General features: G+C 37.8%; 1 protein-coding gene across 1 annotated transcript; it reads left to right on the plus strand.

Annotated features, from left to right (window-relative positions):
- Positions 1-2,908: 2,908 nt before the first annotated feature.
- LOC139117619 (fibropellin-1-like) lies at positions 2,909-27,525 on the plus strand. Its single transcript, XM_070680859.1, has 16 exons — positions 2,909-3,055; positions 8,385-8,576; positions 10,364-10,537; positions 12,534-12,707; positions 13,448-13,561; positions 13,911-14,024; positions 20,297-20,410; positions 21,613-21,726; positions 22,061-22,174; positions 22,502-22,615; positions 22,951-23,064; positions 23,408-23,521; positions 24,276-24,389; positions 25,596-25,709; positions 26,480-26,593; positions 27,371-27,525. The coding sequence occupies exons 2-16, from the start codon at positions 8,444-8,446 to the stop codon at positions 27,523-27,525; spliced, it is 1,890 nt and encodes a 629-aa protein (XP_070536960.1). The 5' UTR covers positions 2,909-3,055; positions 8,385-8,443.

The raw sequence follows: 27,525 nt of genomic DNA on the forward strand, positions 1-27,525 counted from the left end.
GTATTCCTAAGAGCATACATTATAGTTAGCAGGCATCTTGCAGCCACGTCCCTTGCTTCTTTTAATGTTTTTTGTTCTAAACGTGGTATCACTTCCTTCTCTGTAATACATCTTACTGTTATTGCCACAGGGTTTTGTTAATTTAGAGGACTTGTGTATTAACACGTTCGTATTGAATCTAGGGCAAGATCACATTTTAAATGCCTATTTGCTTTCTGAAGACTGCTCACGCAGGTAAAGAAACAAAAAAATCCCAGATAAGTACAAAAAAAGTATATTACTTCAACAAGAAATCTTGTAACAATAGGTTATCTGATTTAGAAGAAGAACACCCTTTATTTCTTGCACTGTTTTAACATTCTGCAGCCCAGAAACTGTTTCAATAGCTTGTCTTATATTGGTTGCTGACTAATATTTACACCCCATATATGTTGTAACAGTCGATCTCATTTGAAAATTTTCTCATTCATAAACAGAGTTAATGATATTTTCTATTACAGACAGGATTGTTATAATTTAAATAAATGTTACAATGCTACTTAAGAGTCACAATCGATTTGTACTTACCAGTAAGATACTTCAAACTGCATTTTCTCACAACTGCTTCTCATCATCTTAATCTTAAGAGTCAAACAGAAAAAGTGAGTGAAGCTCAGGATGACGGTACAAATCATTTTATATACCTCTCACAGTTTTTTTGGCATTTGGCCTAGCGGTTCTCTCTGTTGCCTCTCCGCTAGGCGACTGGATGCCGTATGTTGTGAGTTCGAACCCGATTGAAAGCTAGCCGTATTTTCTACCCTGGGTTGATAGCTCTTCTGGTGCCATAATTGTCCCCGAGGCTGTCTTTTGCCCAGTTTAAGGGATGTATTCATTGCTTCGATAAAGTATGTGTGCGATGTGTGATAGTGAGTGTACGAGCGTGGGTGCGTTAGAAGTACACAACGTATAGAGCGGTCGTAGTCAGAAAAAATGTAACAACTTAGCTCGGTTATTGAACCACTCTTTTTGAGAGTGGGGATTTGGCCGAGCTATTCTGTCTGTTGCCTCTCAGCTTGGCGACTGGATGCCCTATTTGTGAGTTCGCACCCAATTGAAAGCTAGCTGTATTGCATACTTCTTTCCATTGTTTAAATACATCAATCTAGCCTGTTTTAACAAAGTAAAATACGTGACCTTTAATATTGAAAGTAATATGCTAGAGATAAACCACATTACAAAAAAGAAACTGACTGCATAATTTGTTAAAATAAAAGGTCAAATGTGTCATTTGTTCCTGGGAAAAGGGTTGAGGTTGTACTTTTACAATGACTAGTAAGACTTAAAAGAGGAGATAGCTATTTACACTCTCTCTTCTACGCCATATGGATTGATCAGTTTGATAAGCATGTTCTTTCTTGTATTTATTATGTACGATTCAAATTAACATGTGTGTATTTCAACAAATATCACAGGCGACAGTCGCTATAGCTTCCCACTGTCTTCTACACCCTTGGGGTAAGTGTAATAGTGAGAACTGAATATATGTCGGTGAGTACAGATAAAAATCCTGTCATATGGTAGACACTATTTCATATTTTACAAGGTTTAGAATGATTCAAATTCAGATGTCTCAGCCATTCATTTACTTAGTAGTGTTACAATAACCTCATTTATAATAAGAAAAAGAATGAAAGCAATTTATAAAACAATAATGTTGTTAATATGTTGTATTCCTTAACTCTGGGAAAATTATGTCCATTGATGGCTGTTTTAACAAAAGGTAAAACGGCTTGCTGCCAAAAGTTAAGATCTCGGCTGGTACTGATTTTCTTCTGTACCAAACCGTCAGACGCCAATGTTTGAATTTCTAATCGGATGCAAGTAGCCATTCAACATGTATGGACTGGAATTTTGCATTAGAAAAATTCCGAATCGGTTGCCGTTGTAAGTCATCTTTTGATGGTGCCATAATTCAGATTTCCATGGCAAAATCCTGAAACAGTGCATCACCTTTACACTGTTCGCTTGTGGGGAAGCGATTTGGAGTTTGGGGGATATACAATTTTCGTTCTATACTAAGGCTTTATAACATTCTACTAATTATCGTCAGGTCGTGATCACGGAAGATCATCATTTTGTAAACGATTCTCCCTGTTTATTCATGTCGATTTAAATAGAGGGCGATTAAACCTCCGACATCAAAAGAGTAATTTGAGAATGAACAAGAGGGATATATCCTACCGACACCAGGGGATCGATGAAGCAAACTTTAGCTTTGACATTTGTGGAAGCGGGAGTGTTTATGGGAATCTGAAGGGTCAGTATCTTGCAAAATTTTTGTCCACAGTAATGGAACTCAAACTCTTTGCTGTACGGTAGCACAGATGTCCACCCACCGTGACCGTCTGCGAACCGACGGTCCACTTACAAACGATAGCCACACACTTGCCGTTTGCACCTTTTTGGGGTATTGTTGACTAAGTCGACTTTCAACCAGCATAAACATGCAATTAGATCTCGATTTAATGCAACACGATTGACAGGATGTATGGCCATGGTAATGCACTGCACAGTCAGTGCTGGGAAGCTACAATATACTTGCTGAGCAGGGGTGAAAAAGGGTCACTGCGCATGCTTCAAACATTCCGCACGTATGTCACACATTTATTTATTTTCGATGTGTACGTAACATAGTTTTACAAGTAAGCTATATTTTTAGTTGAATAGCAAATGTTTTAAGTTGTGAACAAAACGACATAATGTTTATGACATATGTATGTCTTTCTGCACCGTTCTGAAAAAATGCCACGTACAAGTCAGGCGGTGGTTGACAACAAAAAAATGGGCCAACCACGACTCACCAATCAAACTCAGGGCTCTGACCTTTCGGGGTGTAAACGTCTTGCATAGAACACCGATGCGGATGAGGAAAAAAGACATTTGACATAAAAACAGCTCTAATAGTCACTTGATTTGGTATGGAAGGCTGGTGATATATGGACCTGACAATGACAAAAAAATATCGCAATAGTGTGCTACTGCCTCGTCGTTATTGGCACTGTTCTTTGTCAAGGTGAGTTTGCGTGTAACGCACTAAAGTCCTCGTAGGGTCGGCTCATACAGATTATTGTCTGTCGAAGAGACTTTCTCTAAAATATGCTTGGTTGGCAGATTTAACTTTCTGACCTTCCCTATTACTGTTAACGCCACCAAAGTAGTAACTTCGATGCCTCCTACATTGATCCGCAGACGGGCAGGAAATCGCTATTTGAGTAATCGATGGAGACCATTAACATAAACCGATTATTACGCTTAGTATACGATTTTAAGAAACATTTTCGCAATTTTTCAGGCAACGCCCGATATGCAAACAAAGCAAGTCGTGGTCAGCATACCAACGCTTTACACCTGTTCTATTCATGTGTACCAGGAATACATGTATGTTAATCTTCGAATGGCGAGTGTGGCGTGATGATCTAAAATAGAGGAATACTTTAAAGTCTAGAAAGCTTGAATCTTCGTCTATATTTTCGCCAATTAGACAGAACTAGTGTCTATAGAAGAAACCTTTCCGTCATGACATCACTGTTGAACGAACACTAGAAAATGTGCGCTATCACAAAGCGGATACAAAATACAGAGCAAACAGAACTTTGAGAAGTCGTGGCTCTAAATCAACAGATCGGTCCTCGGCCGCATGTCCGTTCTCCTTTGTCGTATAATATTTGGTTCTGATAATGCAAATGTTAACTTGTTTTGTTAACCTTAGCCTCGCGCATGTATGTACGGGTATGCCATTATTGTTCACGTATATTGACCAAAACAATGTTGTACCCACGTTGGATGTTTTACCCGCGCAGCTACCCTTATTTTAGTTAAATTACTGAAAATGTCATAAATACCTCATCATCTTTATTGTCTGCTTTGTTAAATCCCTTTCTAGTATTTTCTTCTTGGCTATGAGGCTATACATGGTCACATATGTCCGGGGTAATTTTACATATTGTTAAGCAAGTCGTGAGTAAAGTGCTATTTTAAACAAGAATCACTAGCGAAGTTTCAAGATATGACTGTGAATCTTGTCTTTGCAAAGTATCAGTAAGCATCAGTAAGTATTGATTTAATATGTCAGAGCTTGAGCCTAAACAAATTATAAGAGCATAGCAATACAGCTGAACCACGATGTAGCCATACAGTAACATGTAAATGTTGAAATTCTTAAAAGGAGATGTAATGTTTACTACATCGCATCTGTGAACTGTTTCGGAGACATGTCCCCAATAGAATGACCTTAAAAACTTGGTAAGGATTTACAAACGTAATTTCTGACAAGATAGTCGTAACCAGAGCATCATTGGAACAGTGCGTCATTTTACTATTTCATCTATTTCACAGCTACGGGTCTTGTACGAATTTCCTGCATTATTCATAACGTAATAGGGGCGCGTAAATATTTTATCACATTGTTCCTATCACAAGGTAGAAAAATTTGGATAGGTTTACAAAAGCTACTATTTGGTGTATATCAAGAGTCAAATTTAGCCTTTTTCATTACTCTTCGATTTTCGATAAAGCCCACTAAATTGTGAGTTAAGTGATAATGCATTGGCAGCCAACAAAGTTGTCCATGCAAACAGTTGAAATGGTAAAACGTCTGATAAAACTTTGGCAAATGGTTGTGTCCTACCTCTAAGGAAGAGCAGGAAAGGTACTAATTGATTGATGAAGAGCTATAAACATAAAATGAACATATAGCGACTGGTAATTCGATTTTTAGGGTTGTTCCTTTTGATTTTACAAACCATGTGCAATACAAAGGTCAGGTAAAGTTCGATACAGTCATGCTCGGTACATCTTGTACCAGGAGATAGATAGATGATGAACTTCGCTGCGATAATTTTGTCTAAAACCGCACATTCTTTTCATACATTAATCTGTCATCTAAACTTTTAAGGGTGAGATGGTCATAACAACACACAAGAACACTTTACTGGGATCAAGCACGCACTTTTATCCCATTAGTGTCCGGCCATGATTTATGAGAACTTCACAGGCAGCCTTGCTATGATATGGTAGAAGCACAGATTAGCAACGCGGCATGCCTTTTGTTCCATGGTCGTCTCGGTAGACTATGCCCATTTCATGTTAAAATGAGCTTCACAGGTGTTAGATTTTTGGAGACTTTGTTTTGGAGACTTTGTTTGTGTTCAAACATACTCATTATATATTAATAAAAATGTGAGAGATTTTTTAAAGTAGTAAGACTCACTTTCCCAAAGCTCAAAACTTTCACGTTTTCGCCAGCACGCCAATTCTGCTCAGCGCCACACGACAACAACAACACAAACTTTGCCGAACATACTTTCGCTTAAAAATTGGCGAAAAATCCAGAAACTACCGAAGAGTGCATGGTCGCCACTCTTCGGAAAAGAGAGGCGAGAGCGACCTGAGGCGAAGCGAACATGGAGGGCTTACGCAAGCGCTTCACACCTTGAAGAATACCCGTTGCTAGTCTGTTTCTCTATCTGTCTGTGGTAGAAGGTAAGACGAATGACACAAACGACCCTGGTTCGAACTACGTAGTCACCTGTGCGTATCTTAATTTCTGCTGATCCATGCAAAGTTTACTGCAAACTTCCTGTTCACTGGGTCTAAGTCATGGCCTAATAAAGTTGTGGCTTTCTCTCCGACACAATTTTACGATTGTCTGTCGGTACCTTTTGTACATAGAGGAATGACACTAGCAGCCTTTCAAACACATTTGACTAAAAGTATGTCGCTGCGCACAACTGACTTAATACAATTATATAGTGGGCTCACATTTCTCAAACTAGCATATCAAGCAAACTTTGATATCAGTGTCACAATTGAGAGTTGCTGACTGCCTATCAATATTTCAGAGTCTGAAATCTTGTCTCCGTGAAGCATTGTAAATCGTGGAGCAATTCTATTTCAAGTCCGTATCCTCCCATTATTTCCAAGGGCCAGCTACATAAGTTCGTACCTGCAGGAGTACACGAATGGCTTTCAATAAATGTGCAGAGACATACGTCTCAGCTTGCGCAATCATTGCAGTGTAAATGTATTTGTGTACCCTGCATACCTGCCTGACATTTTTGTCCTCTTCTGAGTATGTAAAAGACCCAAACTGCAAATTACACAATAAGTACCCATTTATCACGGGAAATTTGAAAGGACGGTATCAAGTCACACCCTGCGGAAATAAAGAAGGCAGCCCATACTCGGGTCATAGGTCTGACCTCGGTTGAAATTCTGCCATCCTAAAATATTGATCGCTACAGCTTCTCAAAGGACGATTGTATTTGTAAAGATGGCCGAGCAAGGAATTTATCGAGCATAACTTCAGTAGCATGGCTTTTGCCCTGAAGCAATAAATGCAAATGAAGTAAACTGCAGAAAAAAACAAGAACTTCAATGATGTCGAAAAGGAGAAGCTGAGAACCCTGGGCGTAATGTCAAAGCAATAGTGACCATTGCGCAGGATCGTCTGTTTATTGTATATCATGAATCTCAACGTGACGAAACATTTACCGTATAAAACACAAAAAAGAGACGTGCACACTATACCATCTGCAATTTGAAATGTAATATTGTAATATGAATGATCCCTACCTCCCAATTCCTCCTCCTCCTCCCTAAACGATTACCTTCAAAGCGCATTAAAAATAAATATCCTGGGGATACTCATTAGCGTATATCATCTATTTTGAAGGTCTGGGAAAAAAACTTTTACAACATGCATACGGCAAAACGACATGCCTCACTTGTATCCTTGCTTAAAATTTTTGTCTGGCTACCGTGCAAACCAGTGAGATTATAGCCTTCTTCCAATCAGTGGTTAGAGTAACCAGACGTTATCTACTTCACTGTGTTAGTGTAGTGTGGTTGAGAGTACACCTTTTGCATAAACGTTGATCTAGAATATTTTTGCAAACGAGATTAGTATGCCTGAACAATAATGTGTAGCAATTCGCTGTACAGTAATGGTTTCCTGTAATCAACGAGCTGTCAGCTAGGTCACTTCACTCTGTATTTTGACCATTTCATAGGGGGATGTCCAACTGTACTTGTCTGCGTTTGCATAACAAGAGCGTCCCCTTCGCGCGAGATAAATTTAGGATTTCAGTGCGAAGTACGACTACCCTGACGTGAAGTCGGTCCATATGCAGCGACAATCAGTGCATATAATGGACAAACTAATCAGAAAAAATATTCAATCTATGAAGAGATTCAAGGGAGTACCTTAGTTACTTCAAAATGTTGATAAATTCAGGAACGTTTCTGAATTTCCTTTGCATCATCGCTAAAATTAGTTGAAAGCTTTGGGAGGACATCTGCATATTCGTATGTTATACATATTTAACGTCAGCAAATTCCTGCACTTCACAAATTACACTATAGCTACTTTGTGACACAATTTTACTGAAGTCCCTCATCAAAACATTTGAATTGCGTTAATTTTTTGCGATCGACCACACGTAAGTATGTTGAGTGAAATTACTTGACCATTTCTGTAGTTGTCGACGTTTTCACCGATCAGAACAAGACGTTCCCTGTGATTTCCAGGTGAGTGGGCATATTTACAGAATCATTCGGAAGGGAAAAAGCGGGCGAACAATATGTTTGCCCGTTTTGCGGCAGAAAAGTTCCATGCTCTTTCTAGGGCTGTAATCTATAATAAGCCGTCTGTTCTGACAAGGAATGTGATTCGGTCATGTTAGTTTGGAAATTCGATGGCATTGGAAAACTCCTTTATTTTTGAGAGAAGTCAGTGCGGAGCCATTGGCGGGGGGGAAGGGAAGTTGAAAGCTTTTGTGGCAGGAAGAGGTAAACATGGATTTGAGGGGATTTTTTTTCAAGTCGGCTCATTCATTATTAAGATAGAAAGAGGGGTGAGGAATGGAATCCACTCCGTGAACCACTAAAATCTTGCAGTAGACGAGGGGATTCAGCCTTGACGACTGAATTCAACCTGTATCCTACGAAACATGGTTGATAGTATATTGTCTAGTGACTACACGCATGCGCTTTTCTCAAAATGGCGACGCCTGCTTTCGACGCAAATTTCACGGTGAAATTCGTTTTAGTTGGAATATTATGCCTCAAATATGCCTCATCAAATGACAAATTGGTTCTCGTTTCTTTTAAAAATTCTGTTTAGCTGTGAAGAAAATAAAATAAGCCTTGTGTAGAGAAGGACCAATATCTCCTTATCCCATTGGCTGTGTTTTCACCGGGTTGAAAGTTCGGAAATGTCGTTAAAAATTTTCTTGGTTGTTTTATGTCGGCATTTTTTCGTTTGCACATGGTTAGTAAAACATTTCCATCATAACTATCAAGAATATGCACATAAATAACTGAAAATAGTTTCACTTTTCCAGAATGTAACCGTCCCGAGAGACAAGTTGAACTTGGGAGACCTCCCGTCTTAGACCCGGATATGTCCTCTTATGACGCCAACACGATCGTTACATTTACATGTAACAACACAGATGACATACCAACTGGACCACCAAGTGTGACTTGTAGAAGCGATGGCACGTGGGATCCCCCTACTATACCAAATTGCTTACGTAGGTTATTAGGGGCCCAAGCCTACCGGCTGGGCCCCTATTGGTTTTATAGGAGTTCAATATTCTTCTTCTTTTCGTTCTTCCGCTCTTTTTTTGGCGACCTAGAACTCAAACACCGCTTACCGCAAACTTCTGAAACTTGCAGGGCTAATAGGTACCTATAAGATCTCGTGCACCTGGGTATACAATTTTCGATTGGTCACGTGACCTGGCGGCCATATTGGATTTTCCAAAAACCTAAAAATGGCTTCTCCAGAAGACCCAGGGGTCTAGTCGATTTGAAATTTTTTGTATAGCAAGCATGGCCTAAGGTCTTCAGAATTTGCCAATAAAATCGCATGCGGTCACGTGACCTTGGCCGCCATATTGGATTTTTGAAAAATACCCATTTAATCTTTAAAAATCTTCTTCTCCAGAACCAAAACACCGATTCGACTGAAATTTCACATGTAACATCTTAAGTGTTATCTCTTTCAAGTTTGCGAAAGGCGTTTTGATCAGTCACGTGGTTTGGCCGCCATATTGGATTTTGAGAAAATCGTGATTTAATCTTCAAAAATCTTCTTCTCCAGAACCACACACTGATTCGACTGAAATTTGACATGTAACATCTTAAGTGTGATCTCTTTCAAGTTTGCGAAAGGCGTTTTGATTGGTCACGTGGTCTGGCCGCTATATTGGATTTTTGCGAAAATCGTGATTTAATCTTTAAAAATCTTCTTCTCCAGAACTAACACACCGATACGACTGAAATTTCACATGTTACATCTTAAGTGTGATCTCTTTCAAGTTTGCGAAAGGCGTTTTGATCGGTCACGTGGTCTGGCCGCCATATTGGATTTTTGCGAAAATCGTAATATAATCTTTAAAATCTTCTTCTCCAGAACCAACACACCGATTCGACTGAAATTTGACATGTAACATCTTAAGTGTGATCTCTTTCAAGTTTGCGAAAGGCGTTTTGATCGGTCATGTGGTCTGGCCGCCATATTGGATTTTTGCGAAAATCGTGATTTAATCTTTAAAAATCTTCTTCTCCAGAACCAACACACCGATTCAACTGAAATTTGACATGTAACATCTTAAGTGCGATCGCTTTCAAATTTGCGAAAGGCGTTTTGATCAGTCATGTGGTTTTGGCCGCCATATTGGATTTTACGAAAATCATGATTAATATTTAAAAATTTTCTTCTCCACAACCAACACACCGATTCAACTGAAATTTGACATGTAACATCTTAAGTGTGATCTCTTTCAAGTTTGCAAAAGGCGTTTGGATCGGTCACGTGGTTTGGCTGCCATATTGGATTTTTCGAAAATCGTGATTTAATCTTTAAAAATCTTCTTCTCCCAAACAAACACTGATTTGACAGAAATTTTCATATACCATCTTAAGTGTGATGTGATTTTAAGTTTGCGAAATGCGTTTTGATCGGTCACGTGGTTTGGCCGCCATATTGGATTTTCCGTAAATATTAAATTTCAAGTGAAACGTAAAGTAACTATTAGATGATGTTCAAAATCCTACTATTTGAAGCTCAAATGTTGCATATAATATCATTAGTGCAGGATATTTCAACCATGTTAACCGCTTGGGCCCCGCCAACGCTGCTTGCAGCTTTAATTTTTAAGTTGGTCTTGATTATGAACAAGAAACACAAAGATTATTGTTTAATGTTGCCAACAACAGCTTCAGAGACAATATTGAATTATAGAGTAAATAACATCAATGAATCGACTGAATTTTTCTTTTTTCTATATTTCGTATGACTGCTTTCGTTTATCAGAAAGATGCGATGATCCAGGTGACCCAATAAATGGACATAAAGTTGGTTCTCCGACCTTTGACCCATATACGTCAGTCACCTTTGCCTGTAACGGCGACACAGATACACTTGTCGGGGCTGACACATTGACTTGCGATGATGGCAATTGGGATAACGATATACCGACATGCCTAAGTAAGTATTATGTCTGCAGAGCATTAACATGTACTATATGGTAGCGTACTATAGACACAGGGGGAAAGGTGTGGCATTGGTCATGTTTGTGATGCAGTATGCCTTGTGTAATGTTATAAGATAAAATAACATCAGCATCTGAGTTTAATTATATCGTTCACATGTCCCGGGGCAGCCAAAACTTAATTCAGAAAACATTTGTTTGCAAATGTTTTTGTCGATACAGTAAAGTTTTATGGTATCAAAGGACGTGCAAGGACGGAAAACGTTTCGTCGACGAGAGGAGAATTGTTTTCTCTTTATCAGTGTAAAACACGGAAAATGCCTATGGGTAGGCATCTTAGCAGTTTGTGGGGTTTAACGATTAGTATAACAGAATGAGGGCATACTCGGGAAGTTTTCCTGGCTAGAGTAGAAAGAGAGATAAAAAGTTTACCTCTGAATTCCTAATGCCTTCAAAATAGTTGATTGGCTGCCCCTGACAGCCACTCGAAAAATAATTTTGCCCGTGCAAATCAATCCTTACACTTTGAATAGCGACACCTATCTAGAATGAAGTACAATGATATAAAATATCTTATATGATATTCTTAAATCCTGCAAACTTCAATCGTTCTGTCTGCCATGCTTTTTGTTATTCAAGACAAGACAGAATATAATAATAATACTAATAATTTATTCATTTATAAAGCGACTAAATCCACACAAATAGTGTGATCAGAGACGCTGGGTAAATTACAATTAAATTTAAAAAGGTTACATGAATTAAAAACAAAACAAAAAAATCAATACAATGGATGAGTTAAGTTCAAAGCAGAATTAAAAAGAAGTGTTTTAAGACTTGTTTTAAAACTTGGTAGGTTTGGGGAGCGACGAACCTCAATCGGAAGATTGTTCCATAAAAAGGGGGCGCCAATACTAAACGCACGGTCCCGATATTTCTTTGTGCGCGACCTGCTCTGAAATTTGTCAGCGGACCTTAGATTACGGGTTTGGACGTACAAATTAACCATGCTAGAAAGATAACTTGGACCGAGTTAATGGATACATTTAAAGGTGAAGATAAGAATCTTAAAAACAATACGTTGAAAAACATGCAGCCAATGCAACTGAAACAAAATCGGGGTGATATGCTCAGTGACTCTTGAGCGAGTTACAATTCTAGCACGTATATACGTTGAATGCGATTAATTGAGTATTTCGGAAGACCATAAAGAAGCGAATTACATGAATCAATGCGAGATGTCACAAAAGCGTGATATGTTAGACTTAGCCCCTCCAGCCTGACGCAAATTCACTAATTCAAGTATTCTAATTCGTCAGCATAATCACTGCTAATGATCTTGATGATGCTAGTGGTGATGCATGATGATATTGATGATGTTATTATTATTATTATTATTATTATTATTATTATTGTTGTTGTTGTTGTTGTTGTTGTTTTGTTGTTGTTGCTGCTGTTGTTGATGATGATGATGATGATGATGATGATGACGATAATTATGTTGTTGTTGTTGTTGTAGTTCTTGTTGTTGATTATGATGATGATGATGATGATGATGATGATATTTGCGACTGTTATTATTATTATTAATCTTACTATTGTTGTTGTTGTTATTGTTGTTGATGACGATGATGTTGTCCTTGTTGTTGTTGTTTTTGTTGTTGATGATGATGATGATGATGATGATGATGATGATGATGATGATGATGTTGGCGATTTGTGTTCATTAGAGGTTAATGACTATTGAACCATCATGATCGCTAACGTTATCATTTTGTCACGTGATTGGAGCACGTCGTCGTCCAAAAGGGAGTCATATAGTATCAATCGTTTCACATGCAGCTTTTGTTGGGGCAAGCATGGCATAGCTCACTTCGTAAGTTGGTTCCCTTTATGTTGCGTTGACTTGCAACTTTACCTGATCGATATCACCTGACCCCTTGTAGAAACATAAATGTTAATTTCTCAGTCGTTTTGTTGATGATTTATCAGGTGGTTGCGATGACCCCGGTAGCCCTGACAACGGCATGCAGAATACGACGAATACGTCGCTGTATCACAACGGAGTGATTGGATTCAGTTGTAAGGCAGGATATCAGCTAATTGGTTCCGTCACCGTACACTGTAATAACAGAGCCTGGAGTGATTCAGTACCACAATGTGACGGTGAGATGACAGTTTCTTATAATTTTCTAATTTACAAGCATGTATTGAAATTTGCGAATCTTCATTATTTCACTGAAACTTTAAAGTTTAAAGTTTTTTATCATTTAATAATGATGCGAAGCATCATAAGCTCGAAAATAATCGCTCAGTTTAGAGAGGTATCAAAACTTTGCTTTTTTATAAAATATAATGTTCATGTGGTTGTGCACTCGAAAACAAATGTCCCATAATTTAAAGTAAATGTATTACGGCTTGTTTTGTCATCTTCTTTGTGGACGTACATGTAGATATCAACGAATGTGCAAGTACTTCTTGTCAGAATGGTGCACCATGCGCGAATGAAGTCAACCAACATGCCTGTATGTGTGCTGATGGCTACACAGGAACAAATTGTGAAGCTGGTGAATGTTCATCAATACTTACATCTATGAGATTTCCTTTAGTCACGTGAACGCAAAATTGAATCCTGAATTACATAAATAAAAAGGGCGCCCTCGAATAAATGATTCGTTTCGCATATTGACGGTTACTTTAAGGAATCAAATCTAGCTTCTGTTTGAGGACCTTTCTTTTTACATATTTTGCCCGTATTGGACATGTGTAAGTTTCAGAAGTACACAAATGTATACATTTTTCTCGTATGATACAATGTTTATGTGATTATTGACACGAGCGGCGCTATTACACATTTCCATCTAGTAATTCACTGCATTTTTGGTTGTCTTTTTGACTCCATGTAGATATCGATGAATGTGTAAGTAATCCCTGTCAGAATGGTGCAACATGCATGAATGAAGTCAATCAATACAGCTGCATGTGTGCTGATGGCTACCAAGGAACCAATTGTGAAGCAGGTGAAATTTTGACCATGCGTACAGCAATTAGATAAGATTTCCTTTAGTCACGTGAACGCGAAAGTGAATCCTGAATTACAAAAAAAGGGAAGCCCTCTAATAAATGAATTCCTATCGCATATTGACGGTCACTTTAAAAGAACCAAATCTAGCTTCTATTTGTGGACCTTTATTCTTTTTTTTGAGATTTTTGCCCGCGTCGCACATGTGTAAGTTTCACAAGTACACAAATGTATGTATTTCTCTCATGTGATACAATGTTTACGTGCTTGTTGACACAAGCGGCGCTATTACACATTTCCATCTAGTAATTCACTGCATTTTTGGTTGTCTTTTTGACTCCATGTAGATATCGATGAATGTGTAAGTAATCCCTGTCAGAATGGTGCAACATGCATGAATGAAGTCAATCAATACAGCTGCACGTGTGCTGATGGCTACCAAGGCACCAATTGTGAAACAGGTAGAACTTTAACCATTAGTGCAGCAAACAGATTTCCTTAGTCAACAGACTCTATCTTGTTAAAGTGCCTCCACACTAGATTTTGTTTTTACTAATTGTTATGTAGGTCATTTCCCCCACACTCATCATGACCCTGAGTTCAATTAGTCTAGAACATTCCCAAGGTCACTGCCCTTGATGACCTCACAACCTTGAATTCAATTAGTCATGTTTGGAATGTTCTGGAAAGTTGATTAGTTGTGTAAGGGAGATAATTTTAGAACAGTAATTAGCATGTCAATAAAAGTTCTAGATTGTTCTTATATGCCTTTATAAAAGGGACGTGCTCAGCTTCCAGTCAGACTTTTGGGATCGTGTCTCTTGTGTGTTACTAAACTCCAGCAGTAGTCATTCTCAAGACTTTTCAAGACCTTCACTGTCAACGCTGGATTTATACCGTGGACTTTGTGCAACTACAAGCCTGCAAGCCGAAGGACTGTTCATTCATCCGACTGACTGTTACAACTCTGAGACTGGAGCTTTGCCGTCCCAGCTGAGATAAGTAGTCTGTACACTTTTAAAGCTTGTACTCTATCCCTGACTTAGCAATTAGTTTTATTTTCGTAATAAATTTTGTTTAAACGTTAACTGCTGAGTTCACCCTTTTGTTCGTTTTCTCTGCACGTAACAAAATTGGGGGCTTGTCCGGGATACGAATATTTTGAGCCGTTTGACAACATTTTGTCTGCCTTTTCAAAACTACTGTATACTGTGAACTCAGCAAAATTCAATCATGGCGGAATTCAAGCCAGACGAATTTATGGATGACCTTGATCAGGACGCATTTGATTCCCTCAAAAAAGACAACCTCATTGCACTGGCCAATTTCCTTAAAGTAGATGTCAAAAGATCTATGCGCAAGCGGGAAATACAGTACCACATTGCAAAACATTTAGTTAATTTAGGCCAATTTGAGGAATCCACCTTGAAGGATTATGAGCCCGAGTCTACCTTTGAACTAAGAAAATTAGAATTAGAAATGCAGACAAATTTGGAGATCAAGAAACTAGAATTACAAATGGAAAAAGAGAGACAGGCATTAGAAAAGAAAAAATACAAATGCAATTACAAATGGAAGAAAGACAGAGAGAGAAAGATAGGCAGAAAGATTAGAAATGGAAGAAAGACAGAAAGAGAGGGAATTGGAAATGAAAGAAAAAGAATTACAAATGGAAGAAAGACAAAGGGAGAAAGAAAGAGAGGAAAAAGAAAAGGAAAGAGAATTAGCAGAACACCGACTGCAGTTAGAAATGAGACGTTTAGAGCTTAGAAAGTCAGGAAAATTCTTCCCTTCAGACAGTTTTGACATCACTAAGCATTTCAGGTTAGTTCCCCCTTTCCAAGAAAAGGATGTTGATAAATATTTCCTTCATTTTGAGAAAATTGCTCAGAGTCTGGATTGGCCTAAGGAGTCCTGGTCTATGCTTTTGCAGAGTGCTTTGGTGGGTAAAGCCAGAGAAATTTACATTCAGTTGTCAGTAGAGCAGGCTTCAGATTATGATTCTGTGAAGGAATTAATTCTCAAGGGCTATGAGTTGGTGCCTGAAGCTTACCGTCAGAAATTTAGGGATTGTGAGAAGGTGAAGGATCAAACTTATGTTGAATTTGCTCGAACAAAAGAACAACTGTTTGACCGTTGGTGCTCTTCTGAAAAGGTCAGTCAGAATTATGACAAATTACGACAGCTTGTTTTGATTGAGGAATTTAAAAGGTGCATCCGGAGTGACATCAAGACGTTTATCAATGAACAAAAGGCAGATACATTAGAGGTTGCTGCACGTTTGGCCGATGATTATTCATTGACCCACAAATCTTCATTTCTCAGCAAACCATCCCAGTCCTTTTCATACAGAAACAATGCAGGTAAATTTAACACCTCCTTTTCATCCAAGAATTTCTCAAAGGACAGTAGGAAATCAAATGACAACAGTTCACAGAGTTCACGTAACACTCCCACATCATCAGATCCCAAGTCTCAATCTCCTTCTGACAAGCAGTTTGGTACACTTTCTTGTAATTATTGTAAGAAAGACGGCCATTTAATGTCAGATTGTTTCAAATTGAAAAGAAAACGTGAAGGTCAAAGTGGTCAAAGTGGATCTAAGCCAACCGGCTTTATTTCTTCATCAACTCAATTAGAGTCTAATAATGTGTGCAACACATTTTCTGAGGTTAAACCCCTCTTATCCCCAATTAATGAGGTCAAGGTCAATTCTTCTCAAGATAGCATTATGGGTATTTTCGAGCCATTTATTCATAATGGTTTTATATCACTTTCTAGTGATTTTTCTTCTGCTACCCCTGTCAAAATTTAAGAGATACCGGGGCTTCCCAGTCTCTTTTGTTGGCAGATACCCTGCCGTTTTCTGAAAAGTCATTTTCAGGTTCTAAAGTTCTTATTAAGGGGGTAGATTGTAATGACTACATTCCTGTTCCTCTCCATAATGTCTATTTGTCTTCGGACTTTGTTTCTGGACCTGTGGCTTTAGGTATTAGGCCTTTTTTGCCTTTTGAAGGGATTCACCTTCTTCTCGGAAACGACCTTGCTGGGGACAAGGTCATTACTAATCCACTTGTGACTGATAATCCTAGTTTAGATCAGGATCCAGAGCCAATTGAACAAGAGATACCCGATTTATTTCCTTCATGTGCCATTACTCGAGCCATGTCAAAGAAAACTTCCGAGAATCAAAATACTCTCAAAAATAATGTCACAGATGTTGACTTAAATGACACCTTTCTCAGTCAGGTGTTTGACACGGATCATTCCGTTATCCCTCGTGGATTTGAAACTTCCAGTAAAACTTCTGCTGACCAAAGTCAGACATTTTCTAGATCAAATCTCATTGCAGAACAACACAAAGACCCAGATATTTTGTCTTTGTTTGACAGGGTAGATGATGAAGGTAAAACTTCAGATAGCTCTGTTTCCTATTATACAAAATCTGGTATTCTCATGCGTAAATGGAGACCTCCAGACGTTTTGGTTGATGACGATTGGGCTATAAAACATCAATTGTGGTTCCAAAGCCCTATCGTGCTGAAATATTGCGCCTGGCCCATGAAACCCCCTGGGCTGGTCACTTAGGAGTCAGGAAAACTTATCATAAAATTCTCAGTCACTTTTATTGGCCTAATCTCAGGCAGGATGTAGCACATTTCTGTAAAACTTGTCACACATGTCAAATGGTAGGAAAGCCAAATCAGACCATTCCAAAGGCCCCTTTACAACCAATTCCTGCATTTCAAGACCATTTAGTAGGATACTAATAGACTGTGTTGGGCCCCTACCAAAAACAAGATCAGGAAATGAGTATATGTTGACAATTATGTGTACATCAACCCGGTTCCCAGAAGCCATACCACTGAGAAACATAAAGACAAAGACTATAGTGAGAGCTTTAGTCAAATTTTTCACTTTATTTGGCCTCCCTAAATGTGTCCAGTCCGATCAAGGCTCCAACTTTATGTCTGGTATTTTTCAACAAGTAATGGATCAGCTAGGCATTAAACAGTATAGGTCCTCCGCCTATCATCCAGAAAGTCAGGTGCTCTTGAGCGATTTCATCAAACTTTGAAAAACATGATTAGGACCTACTGTTTTGACACAGAGAAGCAGTGGGATGAAGGAATTCATTTTCTGCTCTTTGCTGTTAGAGAGTCAATTCAAGAGTCTCTTGGTTTTAGCCCATTTGAGCTTGTATTTGGACATACAGTCCGTGGCCCACTTAAGCTAGTTAAAGAGAAATTCCTATCAGACGATGATGATTGTCTGAATATTTTGCAATATGTGTCAGATTTTCGTACGAAACTCTCTAAAGCATGTGAATTAGCCAGAGAAAATCTTGAGTCATCTCAGCAGTCAATGAAAACCAAATATGATAAAAGCACCTCAAAACGAAAGTTTGAACCAGGTCAAAAAGTTCTTGTTCTACTTCCAATTCCTGGCAAACCACTCCATGCTCGTTACTTTGGGCCATACCTAATTGATAAGAAATTGAGTGATTTAAATTACATCATAATAACACCTGACAGGCGAAAAAAAAAAACAGCTATGTCACATAAATATGCTTAAGCCATATTTTGATAGGGATAATCCTACTATAACTCAGCCTGTCAGTGCAGTCAGTTCAAACCATTATGAAGATAGTGATACTGAAACTGACTTGAGTGAAAATACTCTAAACTCAAAGCTGGGCTCGGTCAAGCTTCAGAACTCAGAAATCCTGGAGAAGCTGGAGTCTACAAAGTTGGCACACCTCCAGCCAGAACAACAACAACAGCTGAAAGAACCAATCCATGAACATTTGTTCCAAGATGTTCCAACGAGGACAAACATCATCTACCACAACGAAGATGTCTGCGACAGTAATCCAGTGGAACAACATCCAGACGGACTGAATCCTGCGAAAGCGGAATATCTCCAGGAGGAAGCCAAGTATTTGCCGAACAATGACTTTATCGAACTCAGTAAAAATAACCGGACTTTGCCGTGCATACTTTATGCCAAATTCAGTGCCATTTCAAGTTTTCCAACAACAAATTGCAAGAAGATAGTCATGGGACATCCTGTTTGCTACTTTTCACACAAATTTAACAAATCCCAGAGAAACTACTCTACAATTGAAAAAGAGTGTTTATCTTTGATATTAGCTTTACAGCATTTTGAAGTTTATGTTACTTCTTCAAATCAGCCAATAGTGGTTTATATTGATCACAACCCTCTTGTTTTTCTGCAGAAATTTAAAGGCAAAAATCAGAGATTGCTAAGATGGAGTTTAATGTTACAGGAGTTTAATCTTGACATTAGACATATCAAAGGCAGAGACAATTTAATTGCAGACTGTCTCTCTCGTATTTAGAGTTTATTGTTGTTCACTTTCAAGAAATTTTACTTTAGAGTAAAAAAATTTTGAGTACTTAAATCTTTTTCAAGATTACATTTGTAAAAGAAAGATTTTTCTTTGAAAAATTTTCTTTTTTTGAAGAGGGGGTGTGTTATGTAGGTCATTTCCCCCACACTCATCATGACCTGAGTTCAATTAGTCTAGAACATTCCCAAGGTCACTGCCCTTGATGACCTCACAACCTTGAATTCAATTAGTCATGTTTGGAATGTTCTGGAAAGTTGATTAGTTGTGTAAGGGAGATAATTTTAGAACAGTAATTAGCATGTCAATAAAAGTTCTAGATTGTTCTTATATGCCTTTATAAAAGGGACGTGCTCAGCTTCCAGTCAGACTTTTGGGATCGTGTCTCTTGTGTGTTACTAAACTCCAGCAGTAGTCATTCTCAAGACTTTTCAAAACCTTCACTGTCAACGCTGGATTTATACCGTGGACTTTGTGCAACTACAAGCCTGCAAGCCGAAGGACTGTTCATTCATCCGACTGACTGTTACAACTCTGAGACTGGAGCTTTGCGTCCCAGCTGAGATAAGTAGTCTGTACACTTTTAAAGCTTGTACTCTATCCCTGACTTAGCAATTAGTTTTATTTTCGTAATAAATTTTGTTAAACGTTAACTGCTGAGTTCACCCTTTTGTTCGTTTTCTCTGCACGTAACAAAATACAAAATCAGAAAAAAATGTAACTAAATTCACATCGCACTTTGACTCTCAGTTAAAAATGAACAAACAAACTTCAATTTGAGGACGTTAAGAATGTTTTGTTTCCATTTTTACTCACGAGCGCGGAGTTCTACATATATATGTTTCTTCATGTTTTGCAAACGCTTGTAGATTTTCTATCCTATATTTTACTGCATATTTTGTTTTTCCAACGAATGTGCAAGTAATCCAAGTCAGAATGGTGCAACATGCATGAATGAAGTCAACCAACATGCCTGCACGTGTGCTGATGGCTACACATGAACAAATTATAAAACTGGTGAATGTTCATCAATGCTTACACCTATGAGATTTCCTTTGTCACGTGAACGCGAAATTGAATCCTGAATTACAAAAATAAAAGGGAAGCCCTCGAACAAATGAATTCCTTTCGCATATTGACGGTCACTTTAAAAGAACTAAATCTAGCTTCTCTTTGTGGACCTTTATTCTTTTTTTTTCATTTTTGCCCGAAACGCAGATGTGTAAGTTTCAGAAGTACACAAATGTATGTATTTTTCTCATGTGATACAATATTTATTTGATTATTCACACGAGCGGCGCTGTTACACATTTCAATCTATTTGTTCACTGCATGTTTTGTTCTCTTTTTGAATCCATGTAGATATTGATGAATGTGAAAGTAATCCATGTCAGAATGGTGCAACATGCATGAATGAAGTTAATCAATATAGCTGCACGTGTGCTGATGGCTACCAAGGAACCAATTGTGAAACAGGTGAAACTTTGAAAATGCGTGCAGCAATCAGATATCCTTAGTCAACAGACTATATCTTCCTAAAGTGCCTCCACACTAGATTTCATTCTTCCTAATACAAAATCGGATTAAATGTAATTAAAAACTATCTACTGTTGATTGACCAATCAGAGTGCTCAATTCAGGGTGTGTTTTTTACTCGTAAAGCCTTGGTCACCAAATTCCAGAAACGAATGACAGCGCCGTAGGAAAGTACTGTCCAATCAAAAGTGAACATGTCATATTCTGTAGACATCTGGTACGTTTTAATATTCAAATTTGGTAACAAAGCGGAAACCAACTGCAACGCAAAATCTGCTGTGCTCTGGGGCATTTATATAATGTGCCCTAGGGCATTTATAGGATGTTCCATTACATTGGAAGGCTATTTCACAAATAAAAGTTTTAATTCATATCCTAAACATGTTACATTGACAAAGGGGACGGTTGACGTAAACACATTGAAAACCAAAATATATCAGTTAGGGACGATAGTTTTAAAGTCGGATAAAGCCCTCGTTCTCGGGCTTTATCCTATACATAAATTCACATCACACTTTGACTCTCAGTTAAAATCCTACAAACAAACTTCAATTTGGGGACTTTAAGAATGTTTTGTTTCCATTTTTTACTCACGAGCGAAGAGTTCTAAATATATATATGTTTCTTCATGTTTATGCACACGCATGTAAATTTCTATCCTATATTTTACTGCATATTTTGTTTTTCCAACGAATGTGCCAGTAATCTATGTCAGAATGGTGCACAATGCGGGAATGAAGTCAATCAATAATTCTGCACGTGTGCTGATGGCTACACAGGAACAAATTGTGAAGCTGGTGAATGCTCATCAATGCTTGCATCTATGAGATTTCCTTTAGTCATGTGAACGTGAAATTGAATCCTGAATTACAAAAAATAAAAGGGAAGCCCTCGAATAAATGAATTCCTTTCGCATATTGACGGTCACTTTAAAAGAACCAAATCTAGCTTCTGTTTGAGGACCTTTATTCTTTTTGAGATTTTTGCCCGCATCGCACATGTGTAAGTTTCAAAAGTACACAAATGTATATATATCTCTCGTGTGATACAATGTTTATTTGATTATTGACACGAGCGGCGCTGTTACACATTTCCATCTAATAGATCACTGCATGTTTTGTTGTCTTTTTGACTCCATGTAGATATCGATGAATGTGAAAGTAATCCCTGTCAGAATGGTGCAACATGCATGAATGAAATCGATCAATACAGCTGCACGTGTGCTGATGGCTACCAAGGAACCAATTGTGAAACAGGTGAAACTTTCACCATGCATGCAGCAATTAGATTTCCTTAGTCGATAAACCATATCTTGATAAAGTGCATCAACACTACATTTCATTCTTACCAATACAAAAACGGAAGAGATGTAAATAACGCAGAACCAAATCTCGCTTCTGTTTGTGGACCTTTATTCTTTTTTTTGATATTTTGCCCATAACGCGTATATGTAAGTTTCAAAGTACACAAATATATACATTTTCCTCATGTGATACAATGTTTATTTGATTATTCACAAGAGCGGCGCTGTTACACATTTCCATCTAATAGTTCACTGCATGTTTTGTTGTCTTTTCGACTCCCATGTAGATATTGATGAATGTGAAAGCAATCCCTGTCAGAATGGTGCAACATGCATGAATGAAATCGATCAATACAGCTGCACGTGTGCTGATGGCTACGAAGGAACCGATTGTGAAACAGGTGAGACTTTGAAAATGTGTGCAGCAATTAGATTTCCTTAGTCGACAAACTATATCTTGTTTAAGTGCCTCCACACTAGATTTCTTTCTTGCAAACACCAAAACGATAGAAATCTAAATAAAAAAGAACCAAATAAGTTTCTGTTTCTGGACCTTCATACATTTTTTATATTTTGCCCGTAACGCACATGTGTAAGTATCAGAAGTACACATTTTCCTCATGTGATGCAATGTTTATGTGATTATTCACACGAGCGGCGCTATTACACATGTTTATTTCCATCTTATAGTTCACTGCATTTCTGGTTGTCTATTTAACTCCATGTAGATATTGATGAATGTGAAAGTAATCCCTGTCAGAATGGTGCAACATGCATGAATGAAGTCAATCAATACAGCTGCACGTGTGCTGATGGCTACCAAGGAACCAATTGTGAAACAGGTGAAAGTTTAAACATGCGTACAGTAATAAGATTTCCTTAGTCGACAAACTATATCTTGATAAAGTGCCTCCCAACTACAATTGATTCTAACCAATACAAAAACGGAAGAGATGTAAATAAGAAAGAAACGAATCTAGCTTCTGTTTCTGGACCTCTATTTTGTTTCTATATTTTGCACGTAACGCATGCACGTGTGTAAGTTTCAAAGTACACAAATGTATACATTTCCCTCATATGATACAATATTTATGTGATTATTCACAAGAGCGGCGCTGTTACGCATTTCCATCTAATAGTTCACTGCATTTTTGGTTGTCTATTTGACTCCATGTAGATATTGATGAATGTGAAAGTAATCCCTGTCAGAATGGTGCAACATGCATGAATGAAGTCAATCAATACAGCTGCACGTGTGCTGATGGCTACCAAGGAACCAATTGTGAAACAGGTAGAACTTTGACCATTCGTGCAGCAAACAGATTTCCTTTAGTCAGGTCAACGCGAAATTGAATCCTGAATTACACAAATAAAAGGGAAACCCTCGAATAAATGAATTCCTTTCGCATGTTGACGGTTACTTTAGAAGAGCCAAGTCTAACTTCTATTTGTGGACCTTTATTCTTTTTTCAGATTTTGCACGTAACGCATGTGTGTAAGTTTCAGAAGTACACAATGTATACATTTTTCTCATGTGATACAATGTTTATTTGATTATTCACACGAGCGGCGCTGTTACACATTTCCATCTAATTGTTCACTGCATGTTTTGGTGTCTTTTTGACTCCATGTAGATATTGATGAATGTGAAAGTAATCCCTGTCAGAATGGTGCAACATGCATGAATGAAGTCAATCAATACAGCTGCACGTGTGCTGATGGCTACCAAGGAACCAATTGTGAAACAGGTGAAACTTTGACAATGCATACAGCAATTAGATTTCCTTAGTCAACAGACTCTATCTTGTTAAAGTGCCTCCACACTAGATTTTGTGTTTACTTATACAAAATGAGAAAAAAATGTAAATAAATTCACATCGTACTTTGACTCTCAGTTAAAAATGAACAAACAAACTTCAATTTGAGGACTTTAAGAATGTTTTGTTTCCATTTTTTACTCACGAGCGCGGAGTTCTACATATGTTTCTTCATGTTTTGCAAACGCTTGTAGATTTTATATCCTATATTTTACTGCATATTTTGTTTTTCCAACGAATGTGCCAGTAATCCAAGTCAGAATGGTGCACTTTGCGAGAATGAAGTCAACCAACATTCCTGTACTTGTGCTGATGGCTACACAGGAACAAATTGTGAAGCTGGTGAATGTTCATCAATGCTTACATCTATGAGATTTCCTTTAGTCACGTGAACGCCAAATTGAATCCTGAATTACAAAAAAAAGGGAAGCCCTCGAACAAATGAATTCCTTTAGCGTATTGACGGTCACTTTTAAAAGAACCAAATCTAGCTTCTCTTTGTGGACCTTTATTCTTTTTTAATATTTTGCCCGTAACGCATATATGTAAGTTTCAAAGTACACAAATGTGTACATTTTCCTCATGTGATACAATGTTTATTTGATTATTCACAAGAGCGGCGCTGTTACACATTTCCATCTAATAGTTCACTGCATGTTTTGTTGTCTTTTCGACTCCAATGTAGATATTGATGAATGTGAAAGCAATCCCTGTCAGAATGGTGCAACATGCATGAATGAAATCGATCAATACAGCTGCACGTGTGCTGATGGCTACCAAGGAACCAATTGTGAAACAGGTGAAACTTTGACAATGTTTGCAGCAATTAGATTTCCTTAGTCAACAGACTCTATCTTCCTAAAGTGCCTCCACACTAGATTTCATTCTTCCTAATACAAAATCGGAATAAATGTAATTAAAAACTATCTACTGTTGATTGACCAATCAGAGTGCTCAATTCAGGGTGTGTTTTTTTTGTTCGTAAAGTCTTGGTCACCAAATTCCAGAAACGAATGACAGCGCCGTAGGAAAGTACTGTCCAATCAAAAGTGAACATGTCATATTCTTTAGACATCTGGTACGTTTTAATATTCAAATTTGGTAACACAGTGGAACCCAACTGCAACACAAAATCTGCTGTGCCCTGGGGCATTTATATAATGTGCCCTAGGGCATTTATAGGATGTTCCATTACATTGGAAGGCTATTTCACAAATAAAAGTTTTAATTCATATCCTAAACATGTTACATTGACAAAGGGGACGGTTGACGTAAACACATTGAAAACGAAAATATAACAGTCAGGGGCGATAGTTTTAAAGTCGGATAAAGCCCTCGTACTCGGGCTTTATCCTATACATAAATTCACATCACACTTTGACTCTCAGTTAAAATCGTACAAACAAACTTCAATTTGGGGACTTTAAGAATGTTTTGTTTCCATTTTTTACTCACGAGCGAAGAGTTCTAAATATATATATATATAGTTTCTTCATGTTTATGCACACGTATGTAAATTTCTATCCTATATTTTACTGCATATTTTGTTTTTCCAACGAATGTGCCAGTAATCTATGTCAGAATGGTGCACCATGCGCGAATGAAGTCAACCAACATGCCTGTACGTGTGCTGATGGCTACACAGGAACAAATTGTGAAGCTGGTGAATGTTCATCAATGCTTACATCTATGAGATTTCCTTTAGTCACGTGAACGCCAAATTGAATCCTGAATTACAAAAAAAGGGAAGCCCTCGAATAAATGAATTCCTTTCGCATATTGACGGTCATTTTAAAAGAACCAAATCTAGCTTCTGTTTGAGGACCTTTATTCTTTTTTGATATTTTACCCGCATTGCACATGTGTAAGTTTCAAAAGTACACAAATGTATATATATCTCTCGTGTGATACAATGTTTATTTGATTATTGACACGAGCGGCGCTGTTACACATTTCCATCTAATAGTTCACTGCATGTTTTGTTGTCTTTTCGACTCCCATGTAGATATTGATGAATGTGAAAGCAATCCCTGTCAGAATGGTGCAACATGCATGAATGAAATCGATCAATACAGCTGCACGTGTGCTGATGGCTACGAAGGAACCGATTGTGAAACAGGTGAGACTTTGAAAATGTGTGCAGCAATTAGATTTCCTTAGTCGACAAACTATATCTTGTTTAAATGCCTCCACACAAGATTTCTTTCTTGCAAACACCAAAACGATAGAAATCTAAATAAAAAAGAACCAAATAAGTTGCTGTTTCTGGACCTTCATACATTTTTTATATTTTGCCCGTAACGCACATATGTAAGTATCAGAAGTACACATTTTCCTGATGTGATGCAATGTTTATGTGATTATTCACACGAGCGGCGCTATTACACATTTACATCTTATAGTTCACTGCATGTTTTGTTTTCTTTTTTACTCCATGTAGATATTGATGAATGTGAAAGTAATCCTGTCAGAATGGTGCAACATGCATGAATGAAGTCAATCAATACAGCTGCACATGTGCTGATGGCTACCAAGGAACAAATTGTGAAACAGGTGAAAGTTTAAACATGCGTACAGTAATAAGATTTCCTTAGTCGACAAACTATATCTTGATAAAGTGCCTCCCAACTACAATTGATTCTATCCAATACAAAAACGGAAGAGATGTAAATAAGAAAGAATTAAATCTAACTTCTGTTTCTGGACCTCTATTATGTTTCTATATTTTGCACGTAACGCATGCACGTGTGTAAGTTTCAAAGTACACAAATGTATACATTTCCCTCATATGATACAATGTTCATGTGATTATTCACAAGAGCGGCGCTGTTACGCATTTCCATCTAGTAATTCACTGCATGTTTTGTTGTCTTTTCGATTCCCATGTAGATATTGATGAATGTGAAAGCAATCCCTGTCAGAATGGTGCAACATGCATGAATGAAATCGATCAATACAGCTGCACGTGTGCTGATGGCTACGAAGGAACCGATTGTGAAACAGGTGAGACTTTGAAAATGTGTGCAGCAATTAGATTTCCTTAGTCGACAAACTATATCTTGTTTAAATGCCTCCACACAAGATTTCTCTCTTGCGAACATCAAAAAGATAGAGATCTAAATAAAAAAGAACCAAATAAGTTGCTGTTTCTGGACCTTCATACATTTTTTTATATTTTGCCCGTAACGCACATATTTAAGTAGCAGAAGTACACATTTTCCTGATGTGATGTGATGCAGTGTTTATTTGATTATTCACACGAGCGGCGCTATTACACATTTCCATCTTATAGTTCACTGCATGTTTTGTTTTGTTTTTGACTCCATGTAGATATTGATGAATGTGAAAGTAATCCCTGTCAGAATGGTGCAACATGCATGGATGAAGTCAATCAATACAGCTGCACGTGTGCTGATGGCTACCAAGGAACCAATTGTGAAACAGGTGAAAGTTCAAACATGCGTACAGTAATAAGATTTCCTTAGTCGACAAACTATATCTTGATAAAGTGCCTCCCAACTACAATTGATTCTATCCAATACAAAAACGGAAGAGATGTAAATAAGAAAGAATTAAATCTAACTTCTGTTTCTGGACCTCTATTATGTTTCTATATTTTGCACGTAACGCATGCACGTGTGTAAGTTTCAAAGTACACAAATGTATACATTTCCCTCATATGATACAATGTTCATGTGATTATTCACAAGAGCGGCGCTGTTACGCATTTCCATCTAGTAATTCACTGCATGTTTTGTTGTCTTTTCGACTCCCATGTAGATATTGATGAATGTGAAAGCAATCCCTGTCAGAATGGTGCAACATGCATGAATGAAATCGATCAATACAGCTGCACGTGTGCTGATGGCTACGAAGGAACCGATTGTGAAACAGGTGAGACTTTAAAAATGTGTGCAGCAATTAGATTTCCTTAG

This window comes from Ptychodera flava, chromosome 18 (genome assembly GCF_041260155.1).
Source record: "Ptychodera flava strain L36383 chromosome 18, AS_Pfla_20210202, whole genome shotgun sequence".
Taxonomy (NCBI): Eukaryota; Metazoa; Hemichordata; class Enteropneusta; family Ptychoderidae; genus Ptychodera; species Ptychodera flava.